The sequence below is a fragment of the Hyposmocoma kahamanoa genome, unplaced genomic scaffold (genome assembly GCF_003589595.1).
Source record: "Hyposmocoma kahamanoa isolate Upper Pololo Valley unplaced genomic scaffold, ASM358959v1 92, whole genome shotgun sequence".
Lineage (NCBI taxonomy): Eukaryota > Metazoa > Arthropoda > Insecta > Lepidoptera > Cosmopterigidae > Hyposmocoma > Hyposmocoma kahamanoa.
Genome location: NW_020654748.1, coordinates 19243770 through 19261120, shown reverse-complemented (window position 1 = coordinate 19261120; position 17351 = coordinate 19243770). Strand labels below are relative to the sequence as shown.

Genomic DNA, 17351 nt, shown 5'->3' with positions numbered 1-17351 from the left:
AACGGTTACCATACCGGACTGCCACGCAGAGGTCCCCGGGTTCGATTCCTGGGCCGGGAGAAATATTTGTATGGCCTACATTTATTTCTCTCGTGAGTTTGGGTGTAATTTGTGGTTGTCTATGTGTGTGTCCATGGCACCCGCGACACAGGGTTTCCCTAGTGCGGGGCTATGTTGAGTGTGTGCGTTATTATTATTATTATTATTATTATTATTATTATTACTCTTAATACAATAGATGACTTGTACTTGCTTACTTGCTGATAACATTTATTGGCCCAAATAATATTTCGAGTATTAACGTCGTAATTTTACAGCTTTAAATAAGTACAATGTAAAGGCACTGATTGTTTAATTTTTTTTTATAACATCAAGTGACAGGATGGACGAGTCGTGCGCCTTATGGGAAGCTACACACCTGTCTATAAAAGTTGCATTGCCACTAAGTCTCATGTGTCACTTATCTATAAATAATCAACTAGATTAGATTGTGTAATTTCATTTAAACTTATTTGTTATTCGGCTCTCCTATGTTAAGACCCTATACGCATTCAAAAGCAAAAATTAAGACGCACCTTTCATACAGCTCACATTCACACACTACATGTCCGAATCAGTACCATTCACAACACATTTAACACACACTCTCCACTTTTACATACACACCGCCAACTACACAGCATAGATTAATCTAAAAACTTAATTAACCGCACTCTTTAAATGTTGTTTCTTTGTTAAATTTCATTTTATTTTCTTCTTAGTCCCAAAAGAACAGTCTTATTGTACTGGTTTTGGGACTACAGAGTTTTATTTAGTTTACTTTTAAGCCATTTGTTTGTTACAACTAAGATTGATGCTTTCCTGCCGTGGTGGCAGCAGTACTATCCGCTAACACAGATTGAATCCTTTTGTGGGGTCTGGATGTTGCCTGGCTGGTTAGCAACCAATCAATTACTTAAAACATATTACTGTAATTATTTTTATAGTATTTGTAATGGCTATAAATAAAGTTATTATTATTATTATTTATTATGTCTGTAATTTCACCGGCACCCTTTACACTACAAAACCGGAACGCAATAATGCTCATATTACTGCTTGGCGGCAGAAATAGAAAAGGTGACGGTACTTTCCTGGACGAATTCTTTCACAAGAAGCTCTAGTGCTACTAGTACATTTTGGAGACTTATAATACTTACTTATCCCACCACTGATTTTTACGATTGTTATTTGTATTGTTATTTGATTGTGATTGTAGGATGTTATTTCTGGTAATAGACTTAGGTACTGTAGTCTAGGCTCTACTCTATGAGTAGAAGTACTGGCTGAATGAGTATAGATTTGTATTTAGAATGTATTTAAAAAATAGGATAGAAAAAAAAGAACATCTTGGCAGATCTAGAAGTAGCCTCCATAGGTGAATATGTGAAAAACACAATAAATATCTAGTTCTGAAGATAATCCCAGTTTATATTTATAAATTATCTCTCGCTACGCGACCTGAGCTACGTCCTAGGCTACAGTACATACCTATTATATCCACTTTACGTTACTTCAACCGGGGTTTCACCCGTTTATAAAATTGTCAGATATATAATATTTTATTATAATAAACTATATATGATAAATATTTGGAGATATTTATAGATATAAATAGTGGGCACATTTCCTAATGTCCTTAATCTGAATGTGGCGCCATTCACTGAAGGCCTTTATTTTCACCGTATTATTTCCCGTAGGGAGAACCTTCCAGCTCCACTGGTGCCAGTTTGTCGTAAATTTCAAGTAATATTCAGGACCGGAAGATTCCTGTGAAGCCATCACGCAATCTAGTAGAACTTTGCTATTCATCTGACAGTATAGCCATGGCAAACCGAAGGTAAATAGTTTTTTCTTTTAACATTCTTATTATTTAACCCTTTCAAGGACGGTACTGGAGTTTACCTTTAGGGCGCGTACAGATCTGGCGGATGCGCCACAAATGCGAATGTTTGCGAAAGGCTCGCGAGCTGCAAACGTGCTTTACGTTGTGCGATGTGTTCGCGTGCCGTTCGCTCGCCACATACATATATTAACATGTATTTAACTGCACGTATGCAGCACGCGTTAAGTTATTGGATATCATAAGTAACGTCAGAGAACAAAAAGTAAAGAGAACGGACACTCTCCGCCCCTCCCTAGCTTTAGATACCGCACGACGCCCCGCACATTGCCGGTCACTTTGACTGAACGACAACAAGGCTGCCGGCTAGCCGTTTTCACGCAAATACGGCTTTGATGTTTGAATATAGTTTTCATTTATTCATTACGAAACTTGTACGTTAATATAAAACATTATTTTACCGAGTTCTTAGGTTTTCGCGATTGTTACACATAGGAAATGAAACTATTTTTCCGGATTTAAATCGCGTATATTTGTTTTTTCAAACAAACCGACGTTTCGGGCCCTTTACAGGTCTCATGGTCACGGTTGACTGAGGTGGTATAGTCTTCAACCAGTTATGTCTAATATTGATGCAAACCACTATATTTTTTCACTATAGTTACAATAGTTATTAATTAAATACCATATTTTTAATTTTACAAAGAAAACATCCCAATTTACGCTACATTAATTTTGCAAATTATTTTATTGAATGAATTTTTATTAAGTTAAATTTATTATTAATTAATAATAGAAATTAGAATAAACTGAAACATATTAATTAGTACTGCAGTCTTATGTCTGTTTGGGATTTTTCATTAGAGGAAATACTGGATCCCAAACTGGTGGTACGGAGAAACCATCTTCCCTGTTGAAATTAGGATGTTTTTTAATTTCAATGGCCTCTCGCAGCATCCTGGGTAGATAACGGACTTCTTTTGCAAGGACCTGGGGTTTGTCAAACTTCATTGAATGTGTAGGTTTATCCATGACATGCTCGCAGACTGCAGACTTGTTTACGCGACGGTGTTTGTCATCAGCTATAGGTATGTTCTTTGACGCGGGTACGGATACTTCGCTTTGTTTGTCCAATATAAGAGAGACCGCACTCACAGTCAAGATTGTAAATTCCTGCATCCTGTAAGGGGATGTTACATTTCACGGGTCTAAGGAACTGATAAATCTTCCTCAAGGGCTTGAAATATAATATAATAATAGGTCTTGATAGGTGCACGCCTGAGGACTCTTCCGATTTTGTCTGTAACACCTCTCACGTAAGGTAAGATGGCAGGTCTTCGCTCGACTGTTGGTGGTTTCACAAGGGCGGCATTGGCGTGGAATCTTCAACTTATTCGCATGTAGGACTTGCTTCATATGCTGAAGTTCCCCTGCCAGATGATTACTGTCGCAGACACCATGTGCTTTCAGAAACAAAGATTTGCCCATGGTAGCTAACTGGCTAGGATGGTGATGGGAATTACCATTGAGATCATTGACTTACAAATAAATGGACGACGGGTCTAATACAAAAACCACGAAAAAAATGTCCCAAGTTAACCTATTTAAACGTAGTGACATGTAAAAGAATATGAAACAGCTAAAACGTTGAATTTAAATTGTAATGTCATCGCAGTACTGTCTAATTTTGCTTGCTTCGCTGTCAGTCGAACAAACGAAGACTAAAGTGTGATTGACGCTCTGTATACGATTTTAACGCCCTATAAGTTCGGACACTTTTTAGCGCGGACCCGACGTCCATATAATTGTAAGTCAATGATTGAGATACCTATCTGTATGGGTTTTCTTTCGAAATATCTGTACAGTATGGCCTAAGGAGTTATTAGGATTTCTTTTAATTAAAACATCTAAGAAAGCTAAAGTACCACAATTCTCTTGTTCCATAGTAAATTGGATCTTAGTACTAAAATCATTAAGATGGTCCAAGAAAGAAGGTGCATACCTTCTTTCTTGGACCTCTTCTTTAGGTAATATTGTGAAAGTATCATCAACGAACCAACTGCTTGTTTAGCAATAAGTCTATCCGGGAGGAAGGGTCGCGCACTAAGTCGTAGTGAATGTGTACCGACCCCACGGCGCCGACTCAACCGGCAGGAGGTAAACCCGGGGGGGTTTTAGTGGGGTAGGCCCTCCAGCCTGGAGGGAAAGTCCCCACATAAAGATTTCCCCCCGCAGAAAAAAAAGGGTCGCGCACTAACATGCACTGATTGGTAATTTTACAAATTGAGGAGCGTCGGAACTAAAACCGCCAATTTACATTATTACTTTTTCTTTCTAATTGCCAAACGGTAGTTTATGTTCGTTTCTACTGGTTTCTACAAACGAATAATTTATCTAAGCCGAGCATAAACCACTAAAATTGCTTGAAAAATCCGTTTCAAATGCACGGATCTGAATTCAATGTGACAAAAAAAAAAGAAAATCCAAAAATGAGGCTAGACGAAATTGGAATAAAAATTTTTCGGTTTCTGTTCTGAAGCTGCATAATTCAGAATCCAGTGCACTGATCCTACCGAATAATTTTATATCAACGGCTTGCTTGTAATTACATCATAATAACAATATAATAGCGTATCCGATCAAACTGAAAATTAAAAACAATGCATAATTTCTACTTAAAAAAACATTAGGTTCTCTTTTCGACTGTATTTTTTTGTGTGTATGTTACGCGATAAAAAAAAGCTGTGGTAGCCTAATGGTTTGACCTACTGCCTCTCAAGCAGAGGGTCGTGGGTTCGAATCCGGGCTCGCACCTCTGAGTTTCACGGAATTTATTTGCGAAATTTAATTTGAAATTTATCTAACCGATTTTAGTGAAAATTTGCAAATAGATGTAACTCAAGTTTTGAGGTCGGTTTTGTTCAATAAAAATTTGATTATAACTTTTATTTTTATTCTATTCTAAGTTCGCTTGAAGAGAATAGCAATTTCTTCTTGCCTGTTGCACATTAGCTTTTTTATATAAAATATTCAGTTGCGTATTTAGTTTGAATTTTTCATTGTTCATAATTACTTCTTGATAGTATCCTCTTACACCCTTCATTATAATATAAGACCCTATAATCTATATCTACTTAACAGAGGCGTATCCAGTGACAATATACCTAATAATCCAGTAATAAACAATCTGAACTCGCTGCTGCAAGACATCTACGTGCGTTATGTCGCCCTGAATGATGATGAATTCGAAACGTATTATGGAGTCTTCACCGATGTCTTTAGGCAAATTCATACGAAGATGAAGCAGGTGGACCCTTACTTTGAGAGATATTCAAGCAATGTAAGTACCTTCTCATACTCAAATGTATATTTATTTTATAGGTATGCAAATTACACTTGAATTCGTCACATTGACTCATTCGTAAGGCAGATTTCTGTGAGAGAAAGAGTACTTTGTAAATTACAAAATAAAAAACAATGTTCATTAATCGTTTCCAACATTGAAATAGATCTAGAAGAGATATTAACTAAACTGACAGATAACTTGCATATTAAGTTCAGACACAACGAAGTCGAGTCGCCGCCACCAAGGAAAGGAAGCTCCAATAAATACAATAGAAGTGCTTAGTTTGCGTTGCACGTGTGCCAACAATACGCAAAGTTCCACATGCTTAAGCTTATAGTCCATTTGTTTAGGGACTTAATTAAATGTAAACATTGTTGAGATGTCTATTTAATGAAATATACATTTATAAAATAATTTTTTCTTACATTCAAATACAAAATACAAATACTTAGCTTCGTATGAAATTGCATGTCTATTTTTATATCTATTGATTTGTAATGAATATGTTTCAATAAAAAGATATATCAAGATTGTTTACATTTAGTTAAGTACCTAAACAAATGAACTATAGATCAATTCCCTTTGTACTTTATGGTCGAGTCAATTACCTCGAGACAATTAACCTCGAAAGTTGCAGAAAAATGCCTTACTTTGTTACTTTGAAGTGCAAAAATGATATTAGTTGCACTTGTAATATTATCTACGGTGATGTGTGACATCATCGTTAAGTCTTATTTAATTTTAATAAATTTTTAATTTTCTGTTTATCGTAATAGTTTTTTGCTACAAGAAACGAATGTAAACTTAAACCGCTGCAATATGGTCACTTCTTTTTTTTGGAGAACTAAGTGAACATCTCAAATTCGTCGCCGTTGAGCTATTGACGGCAGCACATTGAAATGAAACGAATTGAAATTTCAATATACTACAGATAAAACGTCGTAGCTTGCAATAACAGGTATTGAACTTTGAACGACATGGCAACAGGGGAGAGTTTAAATTATATTAACAGTCAGTATTATTTCTTTTAAATTGTAAACTACGACCAATCATGATTAAGATATCATAGTGTTTCAAATTATGGACGTGTGAGTTTTGGCGACCATAGACCACATAAATACTAGTTGGCGACGGTAATTGACTGATGTAATCGAAGTTTAAAGCACTTCTATTGTTTTTTAAGCGACTTTAAAAAAGGAGGAGGTTCTCAATTCGAATGTTTTTTATGTATGTATATGTTACACGAGAACTCCCAAAAGTGGTCCCATTTAAATTTGAAGAAAATATTCGACCTCTAAGGGTGGTAAACTAGGAGATTAATGACTTTTGAGGTCGGTTTTTTTAGTACTCTGTACTGAGGTTACGTTATTCAGGGACACTGACAAACATGTTTTCTATTCAACTGATATATAAAAAGTTTAGATTTTTTATTTATATTACATTTCTGTGTGGTAATTTCAGATCAAAGCTAAGACTTTCAAATTGCTTTCTAGGTACTATTGGCCGGAAGTCACTATGATCGAACTCGCGTTACAAAACCGGATGAATTTGATGTGGCTATTGTCATTGGACTTCCTTTGAACGAGAGGGCGCATCCTGAAGATGTTGCCCTGGTGCCAAAGGAGGCAGGGTATGTGCACCTTAGGATGGGAACCCAATACAAGCAACTCATGATGCGCGATAGCTGCAACTGGGAAATTAACAATGCAGCCTATAAGTGGAGCGATGGACAGGACTTTTTGCTCCGCTCATACTTTATGGATTGGTTCAAGGGAGTTGTGGACATCGCTTTGAATTTATTTAAGCGTGGTTCCACACCGATTATTTATTCTGGCGACGTGCCGTACACTATACGGCAGTCCGAAAGTGGTCCAGCGAAGACTTTGATTATTGAAAATATATCCAAGGGGTTTAAATTGGATGTGGATTTGGTGCCGGCACTGAAATTCCCGGAGGAGCGTTGGCCTATTACCAATTCGTACAGACTAATACGTGCTAACTGGAGCAATGCAGAGAAATTCTGGCTAGTGGTGCCGAAGCAAAATAAAAACGCCGGTAATGACACCTCCAGGTATTGGCGTTTGGGTCTGGTGTTTAAAATAAATATACACTTACTAGTAATTGAGTTACAATAAAAATACAAAATTTTGAGAATATGAAACAAAAAATATCAGATAATAACTCGCAAAGTTGGTCATAAATCAAAGAGTACAATGTACAATTAATAAAGTACTTATCTTATTTTATAATTACTATAATAAATTGTATTTTTGTAGCTAAAAAAACTTCGCGACGCACAAGATATGGACAAAATTGCAAGTTATTTCTTGAAGAATTTAGTGTTGTGGGAAATTGTGGAACGAGAACACGACAGAGATTTCTGGACACAGAATCCAGCAGCTCTCTTTACGATTTTGGTTCGGAAGCTTTACAACGCACTCAAAACGGGCAAGTTACTTTACTTCTGGAATAGCAAAGACAACCTTTTTACGAACATACACCCCTGGACTTTAAGTAGTTATGCTGCGAAATTGGAAAGACTTCTCGAAGTGCTGGCACGCCCGGGCTCGTATAAGGAAGTCGCCAAATATTTATTGACTGCTAGTCAATTCCATGAATACAATTACAAATTCTTGCATATTTAAGTACCTATTAGTAATTTTATTGCATGCATCATACGTTCTAGTTAAAATAATATTGCATAATCCATTATTGTGTTACTTATTTTGAGAAAACTGTATTTCCGAAAGTAATACAACTTAATAAGTAAGTAGTTTGCGTAGTATTTTGCAGTTTGTTGATGGCGTTATTGGTATTATAGCAGCCATTGTAGCGACCAGAGTCGACTGCCCATTTATACAGACTTGGGAGGCTCTTCATGCGACAGCCGAAAGGGATTAATGTTATAGAAAATTTGTATTTACTAACTTAGTCATAAGTTTACTATTGTTACTAACACGACATGGAGATAATCCGAAATAAATAATTATTATTATCCTTAATTATACACTCCCGGACACATAATTCGGGCCACCTTGCACTTTTATCGTTAAAGGGCTAGAATATAAAAATATAGTTATCGTCGAAGAAATAGTTTTCTCCAGTTTTTTAAATTAAAATTTTATTTAAGGACTTAAGGAAATGACGGTTAGTATACCAGTTTCAAAGTTGCATAATAGGTCGTGATCAATCAAACATTGTTGAAGCTAAGGGTTATATATATACGTGATACTAACATATGCACGCTACATTCACCTCACAATGTTTTTGTTTTTGATGCACCGCAACGCGCTACCCTCGAAGGTGGTGGCTGAAAATCAGTGCCTTGCTCGTGAGCAAATTTTGTACTGAGCCACGACCTATTTGGCTTGCTTTAGCACACACACACAGCTGTTGATAATTAGGTTAGTATTATGTTTTTATGCTTTTTTTTCGTTTTAATTTTGATTTCTGTGTGTCTCTTAATCAATTTACTCTATTATATTGTTGTGTGTGTGATGCAAGACAATAAACGTTTTATCTATCTATCTATTGAAAATGCAAGGTGGCTCGAATTATGTGTCCGGGAGTATATTACATATTTTTATAACGTCATATTTACAAAAAAAAAAATCTTGTTCCATTTTTTGCTAATAACTATTTTTGTTTTTAAAAGAACGTTTATTTAGTTAATGTTTGTATTTTCAGTCTTCTATTTTTTATGTAAGACCTGGTCGAGTGGCTTGCACACCGGTTTTCATGGTGTCGCCATCTCAGCGGTCCCGGATTCGTAGAAACTAACTTTTCTATATTGTCTCGGGTCTGGGTGTTTGTGGTACCATAGTTGTTCCGATTTTCATAACACAAGTGCATTAGCTACTTACTTTGGAATCAGAGCATCGTATGTATGTGTATATTATTCTTACGTACATATCTAAGATCATTAGGTTACTATGCATTCATTATATCAGAATTTAATATTGTATTATCAATTATGTTATTGCTTAAATAAATATTGTGTGGAAATAAATCGTTTTATTTATTGTCCCCATTCGGAGTTAAATCTATTGTAAATATTCACTTCTAGAGTTGTATTCCCACGGCCCGTGACTTCAAGGGTCGCACGTGAGCTCGCGCCACAGCCACAGGCGAGTCCAGAAGAAACGACGCCGCTAGGTGTCATTCAACAAGAGCAGGCAATATTGAATTGAACATACGTAGTTTGCTTTACCGATTCATACTAATCATTCAAATTAACACTGTCAAACAAGAAACAGTCACCAAATGACAGACGCGCTCGCAAGTGCGAGCCCGTTCGGGTCCGTACCGTAGGCGCGAGCTCGCACGGGCCGCGGGAAACAGCCTTTTTATAGGCTCTCAGCGCCGCCCAGATATCTAAGCTATAGTCTAGGATACGATGGAACTCACATATACCTTGTACAAAAGTTCCTGTATAAATAAGATATTATCTACAAATAATCATCTACATGGGAATTAACAAATTATCTACATAGGAATTAGTCAAATTTAAAATTTATGTAAGTACTAAAATAAAAAAAACTGGGATTTACAAAAGATTTTGCCAAACATTCCTATCTTAATAAAAAATCGTAGCTCGCTGAACGACAATGGACACCTGCTGAACCAACCACGACCCAGAGCGGTGATCGCAGCAGATTTTATATAATATGTTAACAATTTACAAAGTCACAGAGCGTTCAAGAGAGCGTTCACCAACTCTTCTATACCTATACAAAAACAATGGCAATGTTTACTATTTCAAATACTTTGTAAGTTAACTTTGATTGTGTATTCTCATCATAAATGTATGTAATTTTAGACTTGAAGTTGAGAAACAATTGCTGATCAGTTTTAAAAAAAATAGGTAATATTATCTGAAGCCGAAATGCTGTCGACGGCGAGTCACGATTTATCAAGTTTTTTTTTTATAATACTAAGTGACGAGACATATAAGTCTTGCGCCTGGTGGTAAGCGACACGCCTATCCATAACAGTTACAGTGCCACTCAGAGCTTTAAATCACAAAGATTTCAGGGGCGCTGCTACAGCAACCGTCACCCTGAGACATAGTCGACAAGTCCCATGTGATTCTAATTTCACCAGCACCCTTAGGCTCAATTTACATTCCGGCGGAACGGAATTAAATGGAAGCGTCAATTTCGCCTCGCTGCGCGTGAAGAGGCGCCCAATCGCTGGAATGCTCGAACATCCCTGCGACCTCGCCATGAGGCTGTAGTATTCGTCGACGAATGACGTCACACTGAGCCTGCCTTCGCGCCACTTCCCGCGGATTCGCCAATCGTCGCCGACAGCAGCTGCGGAATTCTCGTAAATGCGTGAACATTCTCGAGCATATGCGAGAATTCCGCGGAAGACGCGCGACGTGATTTTTGGCTCGTATCTAGTTTGTACGTAACACAATTGACCGTAAAGTTCATTATGCTATGTACAATATCGTTACAAAAATTCGCTTCCATTCCGATCCGCCGCAATATAAATTGAGCCCGTACCCTTCTAAACCGGAACGCAGTAATTATAATTATAATACATTACTAATTGGCCGCAGAAATAGGTAAGGTGGCAATACTTTCCTGGACGAACTCTTTCACAAGGAGCTCTACTGCTACTAAAAGTTTCCACTGGAGTTCTTTTTTAACCCGACGGTGTAAAAACATAGGAGTCGTAATGTTTGTATAACCTGAAGTCTTTGCCGTTGTATCTCTATGTGTCCCTGTGGCATCGTAGCTCCCAAAACAAGGGATGGACAGATTTCAAAGCGGTTTTATTTTATTTGAAGCTTTAAAAATAAGTGATCTGTTGGGAAACTAGTTGAAATATTTTTCAATGGAATCAAATCGCGATATCATTCATATAATCACAGCAGTGAAACAGAACGTGTTCAAACATTGAAGGTTATCAGTTTCCACTGCCAACCGCTCGCATGATCAGAGTATCCCTACAACATATTCATATCCGTCTTATTAGTGGTAGCGCTCCTTGTGAAACAGTTCGTCCAGGAAAATTACCTTACTTCGCTTACTACCAGGTGCACAACTTGTTCGTCCCGTCACTTAGTATTATAAACAAAAAAAAAACAACAATCATCCGTTAGTACTGTTGATATTCTGAGTAATCATGAATAGTGTCTACTAGTCTAGTAGTCTCTTAGACTATGGAAACTTTTTTCCATCCTCCAAGAGTAGTCTAGTCTACTAGACAAGTATATATGATAGAAACTTAGAAGATGGAAAAAAATAAAGGATAGAAATGATTTGTCAATGTCGCGAAGTTGTCAAATTTGTAACCCCATTTAGATTGATCAAATAATAGTGAATATAATGCGATACAAATAGCAATATATACTTTATCAGTTTTTATTACACGACAGTGGATGTTGAAATTATGATTTCGTGGATTTTGTTGTTGTTGAAACTGTGACTTAGTTGGTAGGTAGATTTTGTGTGAAATACCATGTACATGCTTTGAAAATTGCTTTGTTTCACTGTTATGCAAAGCTTATAATGTTCAAATTGAGGGATCAGGGAGTAGAGATATTATATTATATGTGTAGAAAAACCTTGTAGTAGTATTCTAGAGTACAATGTCCATTAAATTGAAAAACAAGTGGGATATAAAAATTTTATAATACATAATCTCAATACAGAGTACTAAAAAAACCGACCTCAAAAGTCATTCATCCCCTAGTTTGACACCCTTAGATGTGGAATATTTTCTTCAAATTTAAATGAAACCACTACGGAGGTACATTCTTTCCAACAAAGAAAGAATCATCAAAATCAGTTCACAAATGAGTGTACAAATGAGTTATTGCGTAACATATATAAAAAATTTGAGAAACTCTTCCTTTTTTTGAAATCGGTAAAAAATCGTATCCGTCTTTCGATCTCTGTCGTTGCTGTTACAGTTTAAATTCATAATAGTAGATTGTACATCGAAGGTGTACAAACTATTTATCATGAGACGTGGTGCTAAACAGAAATTCTACGACTAGCTAGTTACGACATGCAGACAAGAGAGAAATCGTCAGTTCGTTGAATGCGTATATCTACAACACTGGCTTTTTGAATTTCCTTCCTCCTTAAGGAACCTTTAAAACTGTTTGTGTAAGAAGCTAACCATTATTAAAAATTAATAATCGTTTTTTTTTTAAGCTTATAATATAGAATAAATAAGTTAATGAAGATTCCCTCCATTCCACCCAATTCGAATAAGCAAATCCATTATAAGTTAGGCTGAGAGTTTTGGCAATACGAAAAACTTGTTTAACTCGCCATTTTTTTTGGTCGAAGTCTAGAGTTCGTTATAAAATAGCCTCAGCCTTAGAAACTGTAGAGCTCCTTGTGAGAGTTCGTCCAGGGAAGTACTGCCACCATAGCTATTTCTGCCGTAAGGCAGTAATGTGAACATTGCTGTGTTCCGGTTTTGAAGGATAAGGGTGCCGTTGAAACTGTAAACACATGAGCCTTACTATTTGATGACGGGCGCAGTTGCAGTACCCCTCAGGTTTTTGCGATTTAAAGCTCTGAGTGCCATTGCAAGTATTATGAGTAGGCGCGTCGTTTACCACCAGGCGCAAGACTGGTTCGCTCCATCACTTGTATATATACGAGTATATCTCTTATAATTTTAACAAGACAACAGTGACTGAATCTTAGAATGTAGCTTTTAATATTGGCTCTTAGTTATACAAACAACCAAACTTGCATCTTCCATCATCATATAACGTTCAAAGAAGCTTCGGAAAGTAACATTTTGCATAACTGCCAAATGTTAAGCCCTACCCATTGCAGCATATCGACTCATCCGCAGAACAAAGATCTATGTGCAAGACTACTTGTTCTAGAACATAGTACATTTCGTTCGGTCTTCTTCACTGTGGATGTCAGATCGACCGTTGTTCGATTTTATATTTCCGAAACGAAATAAAATATATAAATTCTCAAAATACCTTTACATAGGCCTTAATTTGAATAACGAAATTGTTCTCGTAACATATTTATTCTCGTTTCGCTATATGATCACATCGGGCTCTGTTCTTTGGATGAGTCGATATATGACATTCTTAGCGTTGGCTGTCATATTGATTGTCTGATCATGTTGCATTGTATCAGCCGGCACTCACGATTAGGATAATGTTTTTCTTTGTTTTTACAATGTTAGTACCTACTCTATTTATTATCATAGTATAATAAGAGAAGTATTATGAGATTATTATGGATGGGCTACTCACAATAAATTGTTTGTATTGAACTAATGCGTGATTGCATATACCATGCTATCGCCAGTGATATGGCATATTTTCCTTAAAAGTGTTTTATTTACACAAAACGGCATTCATTCCCTACAAACAATAATGCTGATTCAGGTTTATCTAACCGAATTTTTATGACCACACATATTTGCCTACACTCCGTGTGTACTTATTTTTTAATTGGGCGATATTTTACATTTTAATTGCTTTTCTTTGAACTCAATTGACGGGCGAACTTAGATGATGTAAGCGAGTAGGTACCTTGTGGTAAGAGACACGCCTATCCATACAACAGTTGCAGTGCCACTGTTCCCATGAGCCTGTAGTTCCTCCAGCTCTTTTACTGAGGACTTGTTCGTCCCGTTACTTGATATTATAAAAAAAATTGTTGTGCGTGTCGATGAGTAGACCATACCTACTACTGTCGTCAAGCAGTAATGTGAGTATTACTGCGTTTCGGTTTTCAAGAGTAAGTGCGCTGGCGAAATTACAAGCACATGAGACTTGTCAATTTATGTCTCAGAGTGACACATGCAGTGGCAGTTGCACTTAGATCTTTGCGATTTACAGCTTTGAGTGGCAATGCAACTGCTATGGACGGGCCTGTCGCTTAACACCAGGTACCCGACTTGTTCGTCCCGTCACAAGGTATCAATAAACTATTTTAATTACCTTTCTAAATGTGATTTTTCCGATTGCGTCACTCTATAATTTAGTGTGTGATGTAATGAAACGTGTATTAATTGCTCAATTGTCGTATAATACTGATCTCGCAGGTCTAATAAGGCCACATTTGTAAAATGACAACGTTACAGGAGAGAGTTTCAAGTTTCTATCAATCACAAATCATACAAGATGCATCCTAACATCCAAATAGTTAGTACTATTTGGATGTAAAATACTATCTAACCAAACATGTATACAAAACATTTTTTGTTTTGTTTGGCACCAGCCAACTAAAGTGAGGAAGTTCCAGAAGTAAAATTATGAGAACCTGACATAGTAAAAAACAAAAATCACGGTCAAAATAAAACTAATTATTATTACTTTTATTTTGGCCGTGTTTTTGTCACGGTCAAATAGTTTTTCAAATAACGTAACAATGTTTGGCACCAGCCAACTGAAGTGAAGAATTGTCAGAAGAAACATTTTGGGAACGTGACAAAATAGAACACAAATCGAAATAATAACTAATAGGTACATCGTTTTTCAAATAAATGCATTTTCATATTTCACTGGCACTAACCAACTAAAGTAACGAATTACCAGAAGTAAAATGTTGGGTACCTGACAAAGTAAAAACAAAAATGACGGTCGAAATAAAACTAGCATTTTGCTGTATTTGGCACCAGCGAATGTGTCTTTTCTTTCTAAATTGATGTTTGCAGAGTAATGTCCTCAGAGAAGCTAACCCCGCCGAGAGAACCGCCCTCGACCTCCGGCACACCAAACTGGGTGCCGATTGTCGCTGGGGTGCTCATCGGCCTCGGCGTCCTAGCCATCGCCTACAAACTATTCTCGAAATCCAAACCTTCCGGCGTCAGCTTCGTTTGCTATAAGAAGCCACCACCGCCAACTGGTGTAAGTATTCCTAAGATAGGTTTTGGTTTTCGGTGAATTGCGTATCCAATATCACAAGAATTAAGTTAGAAAAATACTGATTCAGCACCCTTGATCTTAAATCATAATGTTGTAGCGAGTTACTCACTTAACACCAACCTTTAAGGGAGTTAACACACACAGAGAAATCGGCTTAAGGAGGTTAGAAAAAGTTTATGCCCGAGCTGGAATTAATTCAGGAGCAGTAAAGCTCCTTGTGAACCACCTATTTCTGTTTCAGTTTTGAAGGATGAGCACAGACATAATATATGTCTGTGAAGATGTGGGTGCTGGTGAAATTACAGGCACATGGGACTTGTCGACTTATGTCTCAAGGTGCCAGGCGCAGTGGCAGTGTCCATGAGATCCTTATCATTTAAAGCACTAAGTGGTGCTGCAATGGCCATGGACTTGCGTGTCGTTTAACACCAGGCGAACGACCGTTCGCCCCAGCACTTAGTACCATAAAGAAAATCCCCTAGGCCTAACAGCGCTACATTTTATAAAATTTGTTGCAGTGTTTACAACCTCAAAAATCACCGCGCTGTATATGTTGACATCGGCCTATCTTCATGGAATGAAGATGGAAATTATAGAAGATCTATGTCCGTAGTTTATTTCCAGTTGAAATAATACAGAAATGTGTTAAGTAATTACGTTACAATTGTGATATTTTTATTAGTAATGACGTTCAAGTAAACCTTTCTTTCATTGACTTTCTGTCATCTTTACAAAATCGCACCTTTGGTGTAATAAGGCCACTTTTGCAAAATAACAACTTTTGAGGAGAGAGCGTTAAAGATTCTACGAATTAAATTACTCGATAACATTTTTATGCTTTTACTCGATAACCGGGAGAGTTGTAAAATTTCACATCACATCGCCGAGGGACTAGGCGTAGGCTTGGGTTCCACTCCTATGTTGTAGATATTCCAAAGATTCGCACGTAGCGTTACGCTTCCACATTTATATGGCGAACGGCAATGGTGTGGAATTCCCTGCCTGAAGACTTGTTCTCTGAACGTTATAACTTAGGCCTTTTCAAGGCGAGAGTGAACAGGCATTATTTAGGTGTGCATGCACCATCGTCGACCTCATCGTCGCTTTCCATTAGGTGACAGGTGAGGTTTTATAAAAAAAAAATGTTGTAGTTCGTATTATTTTTATGATTTTAATGTGATATAAAAGCACTTTTGGCGTATCATATGTGGCTTTATATACCCAAAAGAGTACGAAATGTTTGCGTATCTGTAATCCGTATTTATCTCTATTTATCATCGATTCAAACGGTATGAAAAATTCCCATCAGCGTTCGCATCTGCAGATGTCATCATAGATCAAGTTAGTTATCCTTGCTACCTAATAGTTATGGGGTGTAAATAGATACAAGTACTTATTTCAATGTTGATAGCCCAGTGGGAGAGCGGTGCATCTCAATTGAGAGGTAAACGGTTCGAATTCCTGCGACGGCACGTATCTTTGACTTTAATTTGTAAATTACTTACATTTGTGAAGTAGCAACATTTCTCACTAGTCACTACAACCAGAAGGGTGTTAATGCTGCTGCGACAGAGCGCTGCGGTGGAACCAGATCCTGAGGGGTAAGAGCTGAGAAGTGAGGCAAATTATATATATTTAATTGTTAACACTATTGTAATGTACAAACAAAATATTTAAAAATTTATTGACTTAACTGAATCTAGGTTGCATGTATCGCACTGTTAATACAATAGTGTATTAACTCAAAAAAGGACTTTCTCAGAATCGACGAAAAACGAATTACTCACTTCCTGCAAAAAAATCATTAAAATTTATATGTTATAGTTTTTTATAGACACTTAAACAATTTCTCAAATATATTTAAAAATAAAATGGATAAAATAATTTCATGTTTTTGAATACGGATTATTTTAGCCAGAAATAGCTCACATAAAGTGTGTCTCATTTTGAGTTAAGAGATATCTATTGATTGTTTCTTACAATATTCTAACGAACGGTTTTTTGACGTGTAAAGAATCAAATTTTACGTACAGTAATGACATAATATTAAATTCCACATATTTTGAGTTACTACACTATTGTAACAGCAGTGCGATATCATTCCTGGTGAACTTAAGTATGAAAATACTTGTGTCAGAAGCCACCGCTCCTCCAATCCAGTACAGTTATTACTTAGATGTGTGTTTGATTTTGATGATTAGAGGATGTGTGTGTGTGTGTGTGTGTGTGTGTGTGTGTGTGTGTGTGTGTGT

General features: G+C 36.8%; 1 protein-coding gene and 1 long non-coding RNA gene across 2 annotated transcripts; both read left to right on the top strand.

Moving 5' to 3' along the window:
* The first annotated feature begins 1695 nt into the window (after nucleotides 1-1695).
* On the top strand, nucleotides 1696-8258 carry LOC113236971. Its single transcript, XM_026473201.1, has 4 exons — nucleotides 1696-1879; nucleotides 5024-5222; nucleotides 6722-7345; nucleotides 7505-8258. Exons 1-4 carry the CDS (start codon nucleotides 1866-1868, stop codon nucleotides 7871-7873), a joined length of 1206 nt encoding a protein of 401 aa, XP_026328986.1. The 5' UTR covers nucleotides 1696-1865; the 3' UTR covers nucleotides 7874-8258.
* A 3277-nt stretch (nucleotides 8259-11535) lies between these two features.
* On the top strand, nucleotides 11536-15800 carry LOC113236974. The gene is made up of 3 exons (XR_003311000.1): nucleotides 11536-11674; nucleotides 14889-15081; nucleotides 15618-15800. It is a non-coding gene; the product is annotated as an uncharacterized LOC113236974 (long non-coding RNA).
* The last annotated feature ends 1551 nt before the right edge of the window (nucleotides 15801-17351 follow it).

What these genes read in the sequence shown, in the direction of transcription:
- LOC113236971 (XM_026473201.1), top strand. An exon ending in TTGAGAGATATTCAAGCAAT is followed by an intron (nt 5,223 to 6,721) that starts GTAAGTACCTTC and finishes ATTGCTTTCTAG; the next exon opens with GTACTATTGGCCGGAAGTCA. An exon ending in AAATAAATATACACTTACTA is followed by an intron (nt 7,346 to 7,504) that starts GTAATTGAGTTA and finishes GTATTTTTGTAG; the next exon opens with CTAAAAAAACTTCGCGACGC.